This window comes from Gopherus evgoodei, chromosome 5 (genome assembly GCF_007399415.2).
Source record: "Gopherus evgoodei ecotype Sinaloan lineage chromosome 5, rGopEvg1_v1.p, whole genome shotgun sequence".
Taxonomy (NCBI): domain Eukaryota; kingdom Metazoa; phylum Chordata; order Testudines; family Testudinidae; genus Gopherus; species Gopherus evgoodei.
Window position 1 is genome coordinate 56,824,067 of NC_044326.1, and position 18,570 is coordinate 56,842,636.

Below are 18,570 nucleotides of genomic sequence, written 5' to 3' on the forward strand. Positions count from 1 at the left end.
GGTTAAAATTCAAAATTATCTGGACAAACTGAAGTAAACAGGATGCAGTTCAGTAAAGACAAATGAAAAGTACTCCATTTAAGAAGGAACAGTCAGTCGCACAGGAGTACTGCAGAAAGGGATCTAGGAGTCATAGTGGATCACAAGCTAAATATGAGTCATGTTGCAAAAAAGGCAAACATCATTCTCGGACATGTTAGCAGGAGTCTTGTAAGCAAGACTTCAGTAAAGCAGGATCAGTCCCAAAATGTAATGGAGAGGAAAATAAAGTTCTAACTGGAGGGGAAGGGATAGCTCAATGGTTTGAGCATTGGCCTGCTAAACCCAGGCCATTTAGGGATCTGCCGGGGGGGAAACTGTCAGGGACAGTACTTTGTCCTGCTAGTGAAGGCATAGGACTGGACTCAACAACCTTTCAAGGTCTCTTCCAGCTCTATGAGATAGGTGTGTATCTCTCTCTATGTATAAACTGTGTATGGTATATATTGCTTTTAATGAACACACCCTCAGCAAATGGATGAAGTGAGTAGCAAGTACACCTCTACCTTGATATAATACTGTCCTTGGAAGCCAAAAAAAATTACCATGTTATAGATGAAACCATGTTATATTGAACTTGCTTTGATCCACTGGAGTGCACGACCCTGCCCCCCTGGAGCAATGCTTTACCGTGTTATATCAGGTGGTGTTATATTGAGGTAACAGTGTACATGCACAAAATTAGAGCTAAAAGTTGATGCTACATTTCCAAAGACCCATTTCAATATAAGCTTGAGAAACCAAAACTTTCAGCAGCTAAATCACTGGGCCCAACAGACTCATGAACTAGATCAGAAAAGTTTTATTTTGATGTTCTTTTTCTTTGTCATTTTCACGTCTGTTCATTTAAAAAATAAAAAATAGGAAGAAAACCTCGTATAACTGTCTGATATTAAACAGTAATGAATTCTGAATAATGGGAGCTACTTAGCACATTGCAGCTACTATTGCAGCCTATCTACTTGATTTCTTTGCTCGTTTCTTGTGCACAAAGAGGTGAGTTAAGGTCAGAACAGTCTTATCTGTGAATATCCTTGCTCTTTCCAGCTTCAATCAAACCTGGGACATGAGTTTAACTTAATTTTTGCTATTCGTATTTAGATGGAGTAATAGTTATTAGATAAGAAGCTAAGCAATAATTCGAGTAGGGTTCACTGTGAAACAGCCCAGATTCTGCACCCTTAGGGAAAGCTTGTTAAGCTGAAATTTGGAAAACTTTGCACTATTTAATATGTGCAGTTTTTAATACTTTAATACAATTCCTTTATCTACATAATGAGATTGTGTTGGCAGTATTATTTCTTTTCTTTACAGAAATTTAATTCCACTTTGCTGATTGTTTCTGAAAGCAGTTGACCGCTTTCAGAATATGAGCAAACTTAATAGAGAGCTAAGTGAGATGTAGTATTTTATCCCATCACTCTATCTCCAAATAGCAATATAGTGTTGTCATAAACAGATAGTTAAGGGTTAATGTCTCTCTTACCTGTAAAGGGTTAAGAAGCTCAGTGAACCTGGATGACACCAGACCAGAGGACCAATGGGGGACAAGATACTTTCAAATCTTGGTGGAGGGAAGTCTTTGTTTGTGCTTTTTGTTTTTGTTCGTTGTTCGCTCTCGGGACTGAGAGAGACGGGACATCATTCCAGGCTTTCCCAATCTTTCTGAATCAGTCTTTCATGTTTCAAAATAGTAAGTAATAGCCAGGCAAGGCAGATTAGTCTTATGTTTGTTTCCTCAACTTGTAAATGGTGTTTTTGCTGGAAGGATTTTTACCTCTGTTTGCTGTAACTTTGAATCTCAGGCTAAGGGGTAGGGGGGTGTCCCTCTAGTCTATATGAATCTGAGTACCCATAAAGCATTTTCCATCCCGATTTTACAGATATAATTTTTACCCTTCCTTTCTTTTAATTAAAAGCTTTCTTTTTAAGAACCTGATTGATTTTTCCTTGTTTTAGAATCCAAGGGATTGAGTCTGAACTCACCAGGGATTGGTGGGGAAAGAGGAGGGGGATGGTTAATCCCTCCTTGTTTTAAGATCCAAGGAGTTTGGGTCTTGGGTTTGGGGGGAAGGTTTTGGGGGAACAGAAAGTGTGCCAGACAGACTTCTGGCTGGTGGTAGCGTACCAAATTTAAGCTAATAATTAAGCTTAAAAGTAATCATGCAGGTCCCCATTTCTTGAACTCTAAAGTTCAAAGTGGGGAAAAAACCTTGACAAGTGTCATCATAATAAAATGTGACATGGATTAGTCCTGATGGTTTGTTAGAATTTTATTTCTCCCCCCTCCCTCAAATGCTATTTGCATTTCTACAATACTTTCTGCTTATTGTCACAGATACAGTAGAGGCTCATACAGTCATAATATTGTTTAGTTTCAACTTCCGTTAATCCTTCTTCCATTGCTGATAATGGGAACAAAACACTTAAGCATGTGCTTAACTTTAAGCAGGTAGACAAAGTGCTTAAGAATGTGCTTAAGTCCCTAGAAATTAGGTATTTTAACTAAAACTTCAGACATAAATTTTATTTCTCAAAAATAAACTAGGTCAGGTATGAAGAGTACCAAGGTGTGCATTCAATGGAATCAATAGGGCAGTGGTTCTCAACCTTTCTAGACTACTGTATCCCTTTTAGGAGTCTGATTTGTCTCATGTACCCCCAAGTTTTACCTCCCTTAAAAACTACCTACTTATAAAATTAGACATAAAAATACAGAAGTGTCACAGCACACTATTACTGAAAAATTGTTTACTTTCTCATTTTTACCATATAATTATGAAATACATTGATTGGAATATAAATATTGTGCTTACATTTCAGTGTGATACTTGAGCCTGTTTTTCCACTACTGAACCTTGTCTGAAGTCTGACAAGCCCCAGGCTTCAGGCCTGAACCATGTAACTTAGCTTTGTTAGCCCCTTGTGGCATGGGGCCATGGGCAGTTGCATTGCTTGCTATCTTGTAATGTCAGCCCTGTGATCCCCTAAACCCATCCTCAGACCTCCTGAGAGCTGCAACCTCCATGTTGAGAAGCACTGATCTAGATGAGTTGAGTACTTCCTGGAAGACTTCTGCATACCCCCAGAGGTGCACATACTCCTGGTTAAGACTCACTGCAGTAAGGGATAAATGCTCCAGAGAGCCTTTTAGAGCTTTTTATGGTATGTTACTGGATACAGGTGATGTTCATAGACGTGGTGTGTTTGAAGTGTCTGCTGTACATTTATCCCATAAGTGTGTAGAAATTTCTTCTCTTTAATTTTATAGTTGGTCTATCTTCTCCTACACCTAACCCTGGAATAGTAACACTAACAAAATTGTTTATTTCCATACTGTATTAGACAGTTACCTTTGGTTTTAAATTCTGTTTTTCACTCATTAGAGAAGTTAGTATCTTTTTGCATTGGGTTGCCCCTCCAGACACATGTAAATCAGTCATGCTTTTTGATATCCATATCAGTATACTAACTCAGAGGTGATGGCAAGCTCCTAGCTGTCATTCCCAGGAACATAGTACCAGTGTTCTGAAAAGTGGGTGGATAGAATTGTGATATTCTAATGAAGTCCTCTATCCAAGTGATCTCTTCAATAAGAGGTGCTTGTGGAAGCAATTATAGAGCACCAAGACAAGCCAGGGCTCAGAGGAGAGGATAGTTGGAGATGAACGGACGCATGTTATGCTACTATGTGAGCAACAGATGTTAAAATACTCTCAATTGTATTTTGGAATAAAAACACAAAGGAGATCGTAGCATGTTAATATATTGTTGTTAAACAGTAAAACGAGATGAATAATTTGTTACCCTCAAATGAAGTACGTTAACCAAAGCTTTTTTCGGCAAAAATAATATTGGCCATAAAATATCTTTGGGTACATAGTGTACCAGTGAAGTTCTTATTTCTTTAAATGGCTGATTACAAATACAGCTTCCATGATACATTATGCACTCCATCTTTCAATATAGCATTCATGTATGCCTCCTGTTCAGAACAGATGTTAAGTACAGTAGTAACTTCCTTTTCACTGATAGTTTCAAACAAGTAAGTGAATGGCTGAGAATCATGCTAAAATTAGTTAAGTTGTTTTATCATTATGTACTTGTTTGCACTTGTAAAGCTTGTAATTAGACAATAAAAAATGCAAGTGGAAAAAAAATGTTCGTGATGGAGATGTTTCTAGGCTGAACAAAATATTAACCAATATTTCAGCATAGAGAGAGATCCTGTAAATCTGAAAGCATTGAAAAGGGTGTCCTGCATGCAGTCAACTGCTTCAGTTTGCGTCAATTAATTAATCAATGAATTAACAGAATTGTATGTATGTACACTGAAAGTGTTTTCTGCCAGTATTCATTCTGCATTAGTAAAATTACTTGTGCTTTCTGGATTTCAGAGTTTGGCTTATGTTTTTATCATATTTACATAAATACAAAAGCATCATTGCTCCTACCTGATCCCTTTAAAAATCTTTCAAATTTTATTTGTGTTCTAAAATGTTTTGAGTTATGTAAAGCTACAAATCGTTAACTTTAATAACACACAAAGTAGATTAATAAATGCAGCTTACTTAATGGAAAATATCACTAAATGCAGCTTACTTAATGGAAAATATCACTACATCTAAATATTTGTCTCCCTACAGTTTTGCATAAATTTTCAGTCTCTTTATGGAATAGGGCATTTTTGATATTTTTAGTTTATAGAAAATGGAAATCTTAGTTCAAAGATGCACTCTCATGGATTTCGGAGACATCCATATTTCTGCTGTTTCCTTGACAACAACTGTATAGATGCTGCTATCACCATGGGAATGGTCCTTCTGAATGAAGCTGCTACTTCCAAAGGAGATGTTGGAAAAAGGAGAAGTAAGTTATTTAGTAGAATTTGTAGGATCTCTGAATTTTACTTATTGTAGGCATTTTGAGATGAACACAAAGGTTAGAATTGCCATTCAGGTTAAAGTTTTCAAAAGTGCCTAAGGCCTGGTCTGCACACAGTTTTTATATCGGTATAACTATTTCAGTTAGGGATGTGATTTATTTTAGAAAATAATAAAAGTCCGACACCTAGTATGGACACATTTATAGCAGCATAAAAGTACCTTATACCCATATAGCTTAGGCCTTATGATCTTCCCATATGGAAATAGCTATACCAGTATAAAACATTTTTATACTTATATAATTGCATCCACACTAGGTGGGTTGCACTGCTCTAACTATAAGGGTATAGTTAAAGCAGTGCCATTTTTGTGTCTAGACAAGTCCTAAGTGATTTAGGAGCCAAAGGGTAACATTTTCAAAAGCACCTAATTAATATAGACACCTAAGTCCTGTTGAAGTCAGTGAGACTTAAGGTAGGAGTTTCAAAAACATCTAAGTCCTATTTTCAAAAATGATTTAGGCATTTTGAATTTTGAGTCCCTGTTGACTTTCATTGGAACACAGGAATTTTATACTGGATCAGACTCATTTAGTTCAGTATAATAACCTGTCTCCAACACTGGCCAGTACTAGATGTTTCAGTGCTTTTCAGTAGGCAGATGAGGTATAATGTGCTCCCACAATAGTTCTCATCCTAATCTCTTATGGTTAGTGTAAATGTGTGGACTCACCCCCCGCGGCACCTCCTGCTGGTTGCTTCAGGGAATTAGCTCAAACTCCAGTTCAGAGCACCTCTGCAGGCCGGTGATCCACCTTGTTCTCAGCTACTGGCCTCGTGTCCCTCCCTGGACCCCGGTGCCCATTTTATGTGTGGTTCTGCCGCCTGGCAGTGACCCCTTTCTCTTTGGGGTTTTCCCCTCCTGGGAACCCCCCACCCTCTATCCCCACTTTGCCTCAGTGTCTTGGCAACTGCCCAGTCATTAACTAGCCCCACACTCTGGGACAGACTGCAGTATTAGCCTCTCATCATCAGCAAAGGAAGTTTGGACTGGCTGCTTTTACCTATCTCTGGGTTGCACCTTGCCACCCCCAGTACCTTCTGGCCTAACACTAGATTGCAGCCTGGGGCTCTTCAGACAGGAGCTCCTCCAGCTCCTCCACCTTTCCCCAGCCCTGCTTCACCCTAGGTACCTTATCTGGTTCTCTGCAGCCAGGCCCTTCTCTCTCTACAGGCATAGGGAGACTCTCTGCTGCTTCTGGCTCCCTGGCCTTCTTATTAGGCCCTGTGGCTCAGTTTGGGGCATGGCCCCCAGCTGCAGCCACTCCCGCCATCAGCCCCAGCTTCTGGCTCCAGCTACGGCCCTTTGCCAGGGCTGTTTTAACCCCTTCAGGGCAGGAGCAGAGATTCACTCTGCTACAGTTAGAGATTGTTTAAAACCTGAAGCCTAAGATTTAGCAACCCTTCAAAAATGTGTAGCCATTAATGCTGATAATCCTGGTGGTGGTTTGAGTGATAGTCCATATAATTCCACAGCTAATAAGTGCACATCCAATGCAGATGCATTAGAAAACTTTCTAGTTAGCTGTGACTGGGGGACAGAGCATGCATCCTTTGCTTCCTCATGCATTCAATGAGAGTATAAAGGGTAGAGCTGCCTCACACTCAGTTCCTTCTTATTGCCATGGTGTGTTACAGCAGGTTATTTCAGAGTTACTTACCTCTTTAGATAGTCTTCAGGACCAATGGGACCTCAGGTCATCAATAGGACCAGTACCACCTTCAGTTCTGCTTGGCAGACCACAAGTCCCTGGGTTTCAAGCACTGCCTCATTTACAAGGCCTCATACCTCTCAGTGGTGATCAAACAAGGTGTCTACTCTGCCTTGTTGAGAGGCATATTCTGGGTATATGTTTGATCTGCAAGTTATTTCTCAAAATGGAACCAGTGTTCGAGGGAGTCTTGCTTTAGAGTATCCCTTCTCAAGAAGTCCATGTGAATGGATTCAGACCCTAGTTCCAAGGCATCCAGATTGTCAGGGGATCAGAGGTCCTGTAGATCCTCAAGGTCTGTGCCCTATGCATCTTCTAAATGAGGCACCCTCTAAGTTAGCCGTGGTGTGGGAAAAACACTGGGATCGACTGGATGCTGAACAGAGGTCCCCAGGACAGAAGAGGTACAGAAGGCCATCCACAGGCTTGGTGCTGGTGCCGCCTATGCCAGTGAGAGCTCCCCTGCTCCCAGAAGAGTGATACCTGTCATCCTTGGATGACGGCCCACAGTCATCCCCAACCACATCAAGGGGTTCAGCAGGATCACACACTGCCTCCACACACACACCACCTCCACCGAGTAGGAGAGCTTAGCTTCAAGAAAATTGTGATACCAGTACTGATCCATACCAGAACCGTGACCCAGTCTCCATTGCCATTTCATTTTAAGCTGTGGACTGTATGGATGCCTAAGTTTGTCTTGGGCCTACCATCCCTAGCATATTCTAGGTTCAGGCCAGCTTCCCTGTGGATGGGAGAGCACCATCCCTTCTGCATGGCCCAGATGAGGAACTGCAATCACAGGAGTCAGAGGTCTCTCAGCAGGTACCAGCCAAAACTTCCTTGTCTTAGTCAGATGAAGCCCTGTTGCTGCACTGGGCATCAGCTGTACTGGAGGACTGTAGTGAGCCGGCATGGCTCCCTTCCGCCCCGGAGGGGGAAGAGCCCAGCCAGAGGCCAGAGTGGGCAGAGCTAGGGAGCTCTGAGCGTGCCTCTCAAAGGGTCAGGCGGCAACCCAGAACTATAAAGGTTGGCCCTCAAAGCTCAGTAGGAGCCCAGCTGCCAGAGAGAGCAGATGTCCCTAGGGGACCCCAAGACTGGGAAGCTCTTAGTGAATTCTAGACTTTGGTGTTCAAAGGAAAACTAGTCTCTAAAACAGTCCTCCAGGTGGTTTTAGATGCTATGCACATAGCATCCAGGATCTGCTAACCACAATTGAGTACCTGCACTTTAAACGTTGCTTTTTGTTTCATGATAAGATGGATGAGGCCGTGAAATCACTGAAGAACTATAAGCCACACTCAAGTCCTTGGGGTGCTGCACCCCAGCCATCACCCCAGACAGCACTTCAGGTCTCAGCATGTAAGCAGGCCCTCTACTATAGACCACACCAGTATGCCAGAAAGGGGCAGAAGACTTCTGGGAGAAGGCCCTCAGGAGTGGCCACTACATCCCACTGTCCTTCATTCTCTGCAACCAGGCAGCAGATTTGATTCCACTCCCAAAGACAGCATGCCACTCACTACCCAGCCTTGATCATCTCCTCTGTATGGCATACATCTGTCTCATTTGTGCCATTTCTGATCACTTCAGACCAGTATGTATTGGACATTGTAGAGATGGGCTACACACTTGACTTCCTCTCCTGCCCACCTACCCACCAACTCTCCCTATCTCTATTCAGGGACCCATCTCATGAGAGCACTCTACACCAGAAGGTTCAGTCATCTTAGCTCTTGGCTCCATAGAAGAGGTCCCCTCACAGGAAAGGGGAAGATGGTTTTATTCAAGGTATTTCCTCATCCCCCAGTAAAAAGGGAGGTCTTTGCACTATCCTCCCCTTTCATCAAGCTATCTACAGTGATTCTCAGGTCTCCTTCAATTGGACATAGGCTGCTAAGATAATTTTGAAAAATTTGTCCTCCATCCCTAACTTACCATCAATGTCAAAATGGACAATTGCTTGGTTTAAATTTTGACTGTATCTCTCTGAATGTATTTCTTGGATTTGTGAGTCTGTATTACACTAGTTCCAGATTCAGCCTTTCTTACTCATGATGAATAGTACCTTATTTTACAAGCATTTCCACAGAAATAAATGTTAATGCTCAGAGAGTAAAGTTTTACTCAATCTGATAAGGATGGGAAAACCTGGCCCTTAAGTGATGGGGAGAAGCAGTGTCTGAAAATGGCCTAACACATTTTGTTTTCTGGTTTAAAAGGAAATGAGGAAATAATGAAAGTTGCCAGCTGTCATCTGCCATTTAAAGAGCTGATATGTCAATTGTAACATACCGAACTATATATTTATTATAGCATAATTGCTAAAGTGTTTTTTTTGAAAATGTTATTATGGCTAGTCAAGTCCATTAAATTAACAGTCTCATCATATTTATTGAACTAGCACTTACCAGCTTCTTTTTTAAATAAAAAATGGGCTAATTATCTTGTGATGCAATCCTATGATATGTGTATTATTACTAGATAATGATTTAATTTTATAAAGTTACTGAACTATGGAAATGACAATACTCACATAGAGCTCCACCCCAGGCATGAGGACTTGAAGGTGACAGGTATACTGTCCTTGCATCAGCTCTTATCGATGAAAATATTGGTAGATGTCTTTCAGTGTCCTTCAAACAGCGATTTTTGTGTATCACAGCCTAATATGACATTAAGCTTCAATCATAATTTAATTGAGATACTGAAATTCTACATGTTTAGAGCGTGACTCTGAGAAGTGCTCAGTGTTTGCATCTCCCACTGCCTTCAGTTTTTGGTGATCACCACCTTTCAATATCAAGCCCTCATTTTTTTTCAGTTTCTCATGTAAATGTTGAGTCAGGAAGAATTCCTTCAGGCATTCCTGCAGCTGAGCTGGCCCCTTGCCAGACCCCCACAATGTGACCGCTTACAGCATTTAGAACTTGATCCTACTCCCATGGAAGTCATTGGCAAAATGCCCTTTGACTTCAGCTCTCTCCCGACAGCTTAGAGCAGCTTCTTCATACGCACTACAGCGGTGCAACTGCACCAATGCAAATTTGTAGTTTAGACCTGCCTGGCATTTAATAAGGTATTTGTTCAATCTCACTCTTCTTCCTTTCTCTGCCCCTTTTCTTACAGATGAACTAAAACAAATGGTTTCTCCCATTTATTTCAATAGAAATAGTGTGATTTTTTTTTCCACACAACCCTGGTTGTTCAAATTCCAATTTATATTGAACATTCTTGATTATCCCAAATGTCACAGGGATATTGAATTAGTTTAATTGATTATTTATTTTTTTGGTGTGGGGGGTAATCAAAGGAATTTACACTACCTTACATTGCCTGAAATGTATAATTTACAAAGATTTCTATATCCACAGTCTCCAGCAATGTGTTTGTATCCAAAAGTTGCAAACTATTGTTCCTTTTGCCTCAATAATACACTTATACTAATACGTTTTTTTTAATAACCACAAATAAATAATTTCCAGGTGTGTTTTGATGCCCTGTTAGAAGATACTGGACATCATAAGGCAATATATCAAAACTTGAGTACTGAACTATGCCAAATTTCTTTGTGATTGACATAAATAGTATTTTTAGTATCGACTCTAGATGTTAAGCTTTTCCATGTTTTTATATGCTAGTTAACACAGTTAATATTTTTTCCAGTAATATGCCTGGTAGGACTGGGACTGGTGGTTTTCTTCTTCAGCTTCCTGCTGTCGATATTCCGCTCCAAATACCATGGCTATCCATACAGGTAATCTTTTATGTTATTAAATCCACTTTTATATTATTATGGGTACCGGGTATTTTTAAAAGTTCAAAACATTAGCTTGATCCTGCTGTTCTTGACATTAATGAGTATTTTGCCATTGATATCTATGGGAGCAGGACCAAGCCTGATTCTATGATTCTATGAATAAAAAGACAGTGATGTTTGGATACATGTAAAAAAGTAACTGACCCATTGTCTTAGCAGCTGTGCTGCACTTTACAGGTCAAAGGACGTGTTTGTGAGTGACTGAATTTCTTTGTAGTGGGCCCAGGAAAGCTAATGCACCTGGAGTAGAAGATGATGAGGTTTATGATGGTCTTTAGTTCTGTGGAAGTTCATTCCACATCTCAGACCAACTCTCAAACAAGCTCTCTCTACTGCACAGATGAGCAATACCCTTATTCGTTATAATGGATAAATCACTCTGTCAAAACGTTCCATAAGAAACTTCACATACTATATAAACTAAAACCACAAATACTTCAGATCTGAATACACAAACTCTAATGAGTAGAATTTTCCCCCACCTTTGGGACAGGGAAAAATAACTAGTGCTGCATATATATGAAAGCTTCTAAATATACAAGAGTGGGTGGTTAAGAACATACCTGCTAGAAATAATTGTAGAAACATCTTTTTTACTGTGAAATCTTCACTGAAATGTGAACATAGCACATTTTAAAAAGGGCTCTAGAGGTGATCCCGGCAATTACAGACTGGTAAGTCTAACGTCGGTACCGGGCAAATTAGTCGAAACAATAATTAAGAATAAAATAGTCAGACACATAGAAAAACATAAACTCTTGAGCAATAGTCAACATGGTTCCTGTAAAGGGAAATCGTGTCTTACTAATCTATTAAAGTTCTTTGAAGGGGTCAACAAACATGTGGACAAGGGGGATCCAGTCGACATAGTGTACTTAGATTTCCAGAAAGCCTTTGACAAGGTCCCTCACCAAAGGCTCTTAGGTAAATTAAGCTGTCAAGGGATAAAAGGGAAGGTCCTTTCATGGATTGAGAACTGGTTAAAAGACAGGAAACAAAGAGTAGGAATTAATGGTAAATTCTCAGAATGGAGAGGGGTAACTAGTGGTGTTCCCCAAGGGTCAGTCCTAGGACCAATTCTATTCAATTTATTCATAAATGATCTGGAGAAACGGGTGAACAGTGAGGTGGCAAAGTTTGCAGATGATACTAAACTACTCAAGATAGTTAAGACCAAAGCAGATTGTGAAGAACTTCAAAAAGATCTCACAAAGCTAAGTGATTGGGCAACAAAATGGCAAATGAAATTTAATGTGGATAAATGTAAAGTAATGCACATTGGAAAAAATAACCCCAACTATACATACATTATGATGGGGGCTAATTTAGCTACAACGAGTCAGGAAAAAGATCTTGGAGTCATCGTGGATAGTTCTCTGAAGATGTCCACGCAGTGCGCAGTGGCGGTCAAAAAAGCAAACAGGATGTTAGGAATCATTAAAAAGAGGATAAGGAATAAGACTGAGAATATATTATTGCCCTTATATAAATCCATGGTACGCCCACATCTCGAATACTGTGTACAGATGTGATCTCTTCACATCAAAAAAAGATATCCTAGCACTAGAAAAGGTTCAGAAAAGGGCAACTAAAATGATTAGGGGTTTGGAGGGGGCCCCATATGAAGAAAGATTAAAGAGGCTAGGCCTCTTCAGCTTGGAAAAGAGGAGATATGGAGAAAGTGGATAAGGAAAAGTTGTTTACTTATTCCCATAATACAAGAACTAGGGGTCACCAAATGAAATTAATAGGTAGCAGGTTTAAAACAAATAAAAGGTTCTTCTTCACACAGTGCACAGTCAATTTGTGGAACTCCTTACCTGAGGAGGTTGTGAAGGCTGGGACAATAACAATGTTTAAAAGGGAACTGGATAAATTCATGGTGGCTAAGTCCATAAATGGCTATTAGCCAGGAAGAGTAAAGAATGGTGTCCCTAGCCTCTGTTCATCAGAGGATAGAGATGGATGGCAGGAGAGAGATCACTTGATCATTGCCTGTTAGCTTCACTCGCTCTGGGGCACCTGGCATTGGCCACTGTTGGTAGACAGATACTGGGCTAGATGGACCTTTGGTCTGACCAGGTACGGCTGTTCTTATGTTCACAGCTGTCACTGTTTTTCAACAGACACTATATCACCTCAATTGATTTTCAGATTCTTAATTTTTTTTTCTTTAATAACATGAAAGTTGAGTCAACATGCATAGTTTACTGAGAACCCATTGTACCAGCCAGAGTGACCATAGCTGAAGGCAGCACCGGGCATTGTGTAGTGAAGTTCGCAGATCTGGCTCAACCCTGTGCATGCAGAAATTGCTAGGGCACCCCCACAGTAGGCATCAAGTAGAGTCGGGGTGTACATCAATAGGAAGTTTGAGGCATGGTGGGCCGGATTGTGTTTGGCCGTCCTGGTGACATGGCAGAATAGTGTGCAGTAACACTTTTGAATAGAATGAGCACCTGAAAGAAGGTCAGAGCTCTGAGGATTATGACATTTTGCACAAAGTCAGAACATTTGGGATTTGGCACTGACAGTGAATATGGAATATCTCTAACTGCTCCAAGTTTGCTTGTAAGAGGGTCCAGGTTTCTGACCTTTATAGCAATATAGGTAGTACGGGTTTGATAGATCCTGAACTTTGTCTCAGCACAGATGTTTTTCCTTCCATAAACATAGACTTCAGGAAGGAAGCAGTGAGACCTATTAATCAGTGGATGACTGGTTTTCTGTGACTATTTAAACTCTTTTTGCAGCCTAGGTAGATGAACTTGTCAGCACTACCCATGGTACTCAACCCCACTTGCACCAGGGATTCTGGTAGCCCACCTGCAAGGTTCTGTACTTTGGTCTTCTAGCATGAGACATTCAACCCCACACTTTGAGCAGCATCTTGGAGACCTTGGAAGACAATGCTGAAATTCCACAACTTTTGCTGACTTTTCCACGAGCAGGGCAGCATCGTTGGCATAGGCTAAGTCTGAGAACATTTCTTGACCAATCTTGATTCCAATGTGTGGTGCAACAAGTCCAAGTATCCTGTCAATCACATGACAGAGTGGTCAGGGTGAGGATGCATTGCTGCCACACAGCTGAGATTGTATAGCAATGTGGTGAATCTGTGAACCAACACACACACTCTCACTAGTACCAATGTGAAGATTGTGCAGTAGATTTAGAATATCTGGAATGCCAGCTCCTTTCAGTGTGAACCAAAATCTGGCCTGTGAACCAAATTAGAAGTCAATTTGATGTAGTGGGTGTTTAAATTTTTGGTGAAGCTCTGCCAGAAGCCAGAGGGTAAGGACAGCATCCATTGCCAGCTACCCAGCAATGAACCCTGATTGTTGTGGACAATGTCTGTCAAAGAGTGGCTGCATCCTACGAAGCAGAACATGATAAAAGACCTTTCCAGAGACCAGTAACAATGAGATTGGCCTGTAGCTGCCACACTCAGAGTGAGATCCTTTGCCTTTGTACAAAGGCACTATGAGGCCATCTTTCAATTCTGCTGGTACTTTGCATGATGGCCACATTTCTAAGAACAGTTGATGCAGTCTGATGCTCACTGGTTCCAGGCATCTCTGAGCAGTTGGAGTGGAATGCCACCAGGTCAAGCAGTATGGTCCATTCTGTAACTTTTGGAAGGCCCTTCATACTTCCCCAGCTCAATCATAGCCACTCATGTCATATTCCGTATGCACTAGTAGACTATCATGTGGTGGAATTAACTGGATATTTGCTGCTAGCTGGTGGCAGAATGTGTCCTTTTCCACAGATGATGCATTTTCTATTGGCTCATAGGCTACAATGACAGATGTGTCCACAAAGATGTTGGAGCCAAACAAAGAGTAAGCCTGGAGAGATGGGGTTCCATGTGGTTAAAGTCTATACTAGCTGCTGTCTAATAAGAAGTGCCATACTTTGAGCTGGATGTGGACAACCAGCATGGAGGATGGTTGCTCCTTTTACAGTAACTTGATTGTTTTCTGGAAGACAAGACTCTTTGATGCTGATGATTACAATCTTTTAACAGATAAATTCTTTGATGAACTGTCATGTCCCAATGCCATTCAGGGTTAATATGTTCCATGTGGTGAAAATGTCTCTCAAATCTGGTTTGGACTTCCAGGAAGTTGGGGTCATTGGGGATGTGCCTTCCCTATGAGAGGTTTGAGTTGCATTTGTCCTATGCATGCAGAGCACGCCTCTCTGTCTGCAGTCAATAATAGCAGGAACTTAATACTGGTGCTATTGTCACAGTCTGTCATGGCTTTTTTCCCCTTCATTTCACAGTGTCTTGTTGAGGCGGGGAGACAAGGAGGGATTTCATATGTGGGGGACAACATCCCACTTCCTAGGAACTAGTCTCTCAGATTCCATTGGTTTCTGGGGGCATGAACAACCATTATGAATATCTGGTTCTTCTGCACTATGCGATCCACACATCCATAGTCATGGCTCATTCAACTTCACTACCTTTGGGGAACTTGGCCCTCATCTGCTGAGTTTGTCATTGGCCTTCACTTGTTACCCTGAGCAGAAGCCTTAATCAGGTACTACCAACCAGAGGCGCACATAGCCAGGGATGACCATACCCTGAAGTAGAGCAGCCTAAACTGCTGCTACCTGCTACCCAAAACAGAATCATAGAAGATTATGGTTGGAAGAGATTTCAGGAGGTCATCTGGTCCAACCACCCTCCTCGTGAAATAGTTTTTTCTAATATCCAACCTAGACCTCCCCCACTGCAACTTGAGACCATTACTCCTTGTTCTATCATCTGCCCCATTGAGAAGAGCCTATCTCCATCCTCTTTCGAAGCCCCCTTCAAAACATGGAAGGATGCATACTAATCTACATTATATGCTTAAAATCTTTGATTACTGTATATTGGCAAATGTAAAAAATGTTTGGTGTCTCAAACTAAAAGATTTTAAGTTTCATTAACATGCCTACATAGTATTTCAGTAAAGATAATTCATTTTATTACATTTGTTCTTTCTTAATATTCATTGGCAAATCATTATAAATGATACATAAATGGAAAAAGACTTCCTACCATGTCAAGAGAAAGATATCCTGATTATCTGAGAATATATTTTCTTCTTCCGACTTTGTAAACTTCCCCCCTAAGTTAAATGCGGTAAAATCTCATCAGTAGCATTTCCATCAAACAAGAGGAAATAAAGTTGAAACTCTTCTGACATTCTGCCTTTTATTTCATTTTACTTTTGCTCACTCCCTCAGAACAAGTGAGATAATGAGTTTTCTCATTGTTGTAGGATATTTCAGTAGACCATAATGTTACATCAAGAACAGTCAGAGGCAAGAGCTTGGCTTGTTCTCTTCTCCAGTGTTTTTGATTTAATACTTCTCTGCCATCATCTCAAAAACATCTGCAACATGTCTTAGAATCTGGCTACATTTTGCAAAAGCATGGCATTTTGTGTGTTAGTCTTGGAACTTGTGTGCTCTGTGACTATATATAACTAGCACTCGGATGGCTTTTTCTGTATGTTGTCTTCCATCACTGTGATATCTTAGCACCTTTCTAAAGAAGAAAAAAATTAACCCACTTTCCTTTCTAGCCCTACTAACAGGAACTAGCTTAGTTATTTTTAAAAATAAAGTATAAGGATGGTGTGATGGAGACTATTTTTGTGGGAAAAATAAAGAAATGGTTTTTCATTTATTTCTGAACATGGTCATGGTGGTGAAAATTCTTATGGCAACAAGCACTGAGTTCCACTGCCTTGGGTTAGCTCTTGTGGAAGATACATCTGACCGATATAAGCCTTCTCTGTTCATTGACAGCTTTATTTCTGCGATGGAACAAATCTGTCATGTGGTCATCACAGGGAATGTGATCTTTCAGATAGCTACAGCTAGTGTTATTCAGGGTTTTGAAAATCATGGACCATGTCAAGAGATAAACCCCAAATGAGATGATACTCTGGGAGCTGAGTGTTTCCTGTGGTCTTGCCTTGCCTGTTTTTATATCTCCTTTCTGCTGAGTTAGGCCTTGTCTACACTACCCGGGTAAATCAACCAAAGTTATGCTACTCCAGCTATGTGAATAACGTAGCTGAAATCGGCGTAGTTTAGGCCGACTTACCACAGTGTCTTCACTGTGCTGTGTCGATCGGAAGTACTCTCTGGTCGACTTACATTACTCTTCTCGGGGAGCTGGAATATCAGAGTCAACCAGAGAACGCTCTGCTGTCAATTTACCAGGTCTTCACTAGACCCGCTAAATCGACACCCACTGCATCAATTGCAGCAGCAATGATCTCCCAGTAGTGAAGACGAACCCTTAGTTAGATACCACATGCATCTTTGCTGCTACACAGCAATACAATTAAAAACACTTGATAGCCATTGGTGCTCCTATACCTGCAGCCTTATCTAAATGTATATGTCAGCAAACCCTGAAAGTTAATACATATGGCATTTTTAAAAAGTGATGTTTGTGTGCTTATTTATATTTGTTTTGAAATGACTGTACCTTGAACTCCGAAGGATTAAGCTAATCAGACCCAAAGTACAGCACTATTAAAATATTCCTTTCCTTTCCTAGTTTACCATGTTCCTGTCTAACTTGTGCTTCTTTAAGTTCTTCCCCAAAACACTCTGTTCCCAACAGACCTAAAAGCTCTATTCCTCCCCTCTAAGAATGTTTATGAATAACTTGCTTGATTTACCTTTACTAACAGAAGAGGAATAGCTTGCAAACTCCAGCAGGTCAGCTGAACCAGTGAGGGCATTCTCCTCTATAAGGGAGAATAGACATTGTTTGTATTGCCACCCTCCCTACTTTCTGTTGGTGGGGTGCATGTTTTTATCCAGTATCTCCAGAAGAAACCCATTAGTGAAGGCTAGGTAGGAGACAGTAGCTCAGTTTCTTATTGACAGTGAATGTGGCCCAACAAATATTACTAAAATATTAAATACTATGTTAACAGCTCTTGGAATTAACAAAATGTATGTGCTGAACTTCACTGCTGAATCATTTGCTTTGTGATATATTCTATCCCCGTATCTATGTCTATTAACATTGTACACCCTTTCGCATAGGGACCTTGTCTACTCACCTGTCTCTAAAGTATCTGGAACAAATTTGGTATGATATAAACAAAAATTTGCAAGATGAAATATCCCAGTTCTAGATGTTCTTAAAAGCCTTTTTTATGTTCCCTTTTGGAAGACAGCTACAAATCAAGAAAAAAAATTTCTGCCACTTTGATATGCAGACTGTGTGACTGGACGATTTAGGGAATATTTGTGCTTTTTCCACAAACGCCTTTTGTAATTTAATTTGGTTTTGGTTTTTTATATTCCACAGCAAGGTCTTCATTGTTGTGAAACTATGCCTGTCACACTATTCTAACAATCCATTCTAGCCATAAAAACCTTACTTATGGTAAAGCACCTGACATGGATGTTTTCAGCCAGAGAGAAATTTTAAAAATACTTTCTAATAACTTTCTAATATACTTTATGATAACAGTAAAACTATTTTTTGCATTATTTCCTTGTTTGCAGAGGTTATTCTGTGAATCATATTCATAGAGTTTAGTATGTCTTCTTAAAACTGTAGTTTAATCTGTTTCAGAAAACTTCTATCCCTGTATGTGAATTGGAATACACTATTACCAAGCAATGAAAATTGTATAGACAGATACTTTAGAAGAGAAATTAAAAATAAATTAATGAAAGAATTATTCAGTTCTTCATATGGAAATTTTTAAATCCAATAGCATCACTCATTCAGCAACCTAACATTAAAATTGGCTATTATATCAGAGGGCTGGAGGGTAGCAAATATAATACCTACATTTTGAAAAAACACAGGAGTAAATCCTTGGAATTACATGCTGGCAAGCCTTATTTCAGTACCAGGAAAACGAGTTGAAACTATATTTAAAAATGGAATGTCTAAATCCTTGGAATTACAGACTGGCAAGCCTTATTTCAGTACCAGGAAAACAGGTTGAAACTGTATTTAAAAATGGAATGTCTAAACAATTAGATTAGCATAATGACATGAATAAGCC

At 40.2% G+C, this 18,570-nt stretch overlaps 1 protein-coding gene across 1 annotated transcript in view; it reads left to right on the forward strand.

Moving 5' to 3' along the window:
* TUSC3 (tumor suppressor candidate 3) overlaps positions 1-18,570 on the forward strand; it is a 285,011-nt gene that overhangs the window by 252,290 nt on the left and 14,151 nt on the right. The window contains 2 exon segments of the mRNA XM_030565064.1: positions 4,834-4,908; positions 10,363-10,453. Coding sequence (XP_030420924.1) covers positions 4,834-4,908; positions 10,363-10,453 — 166 coding nt within the window.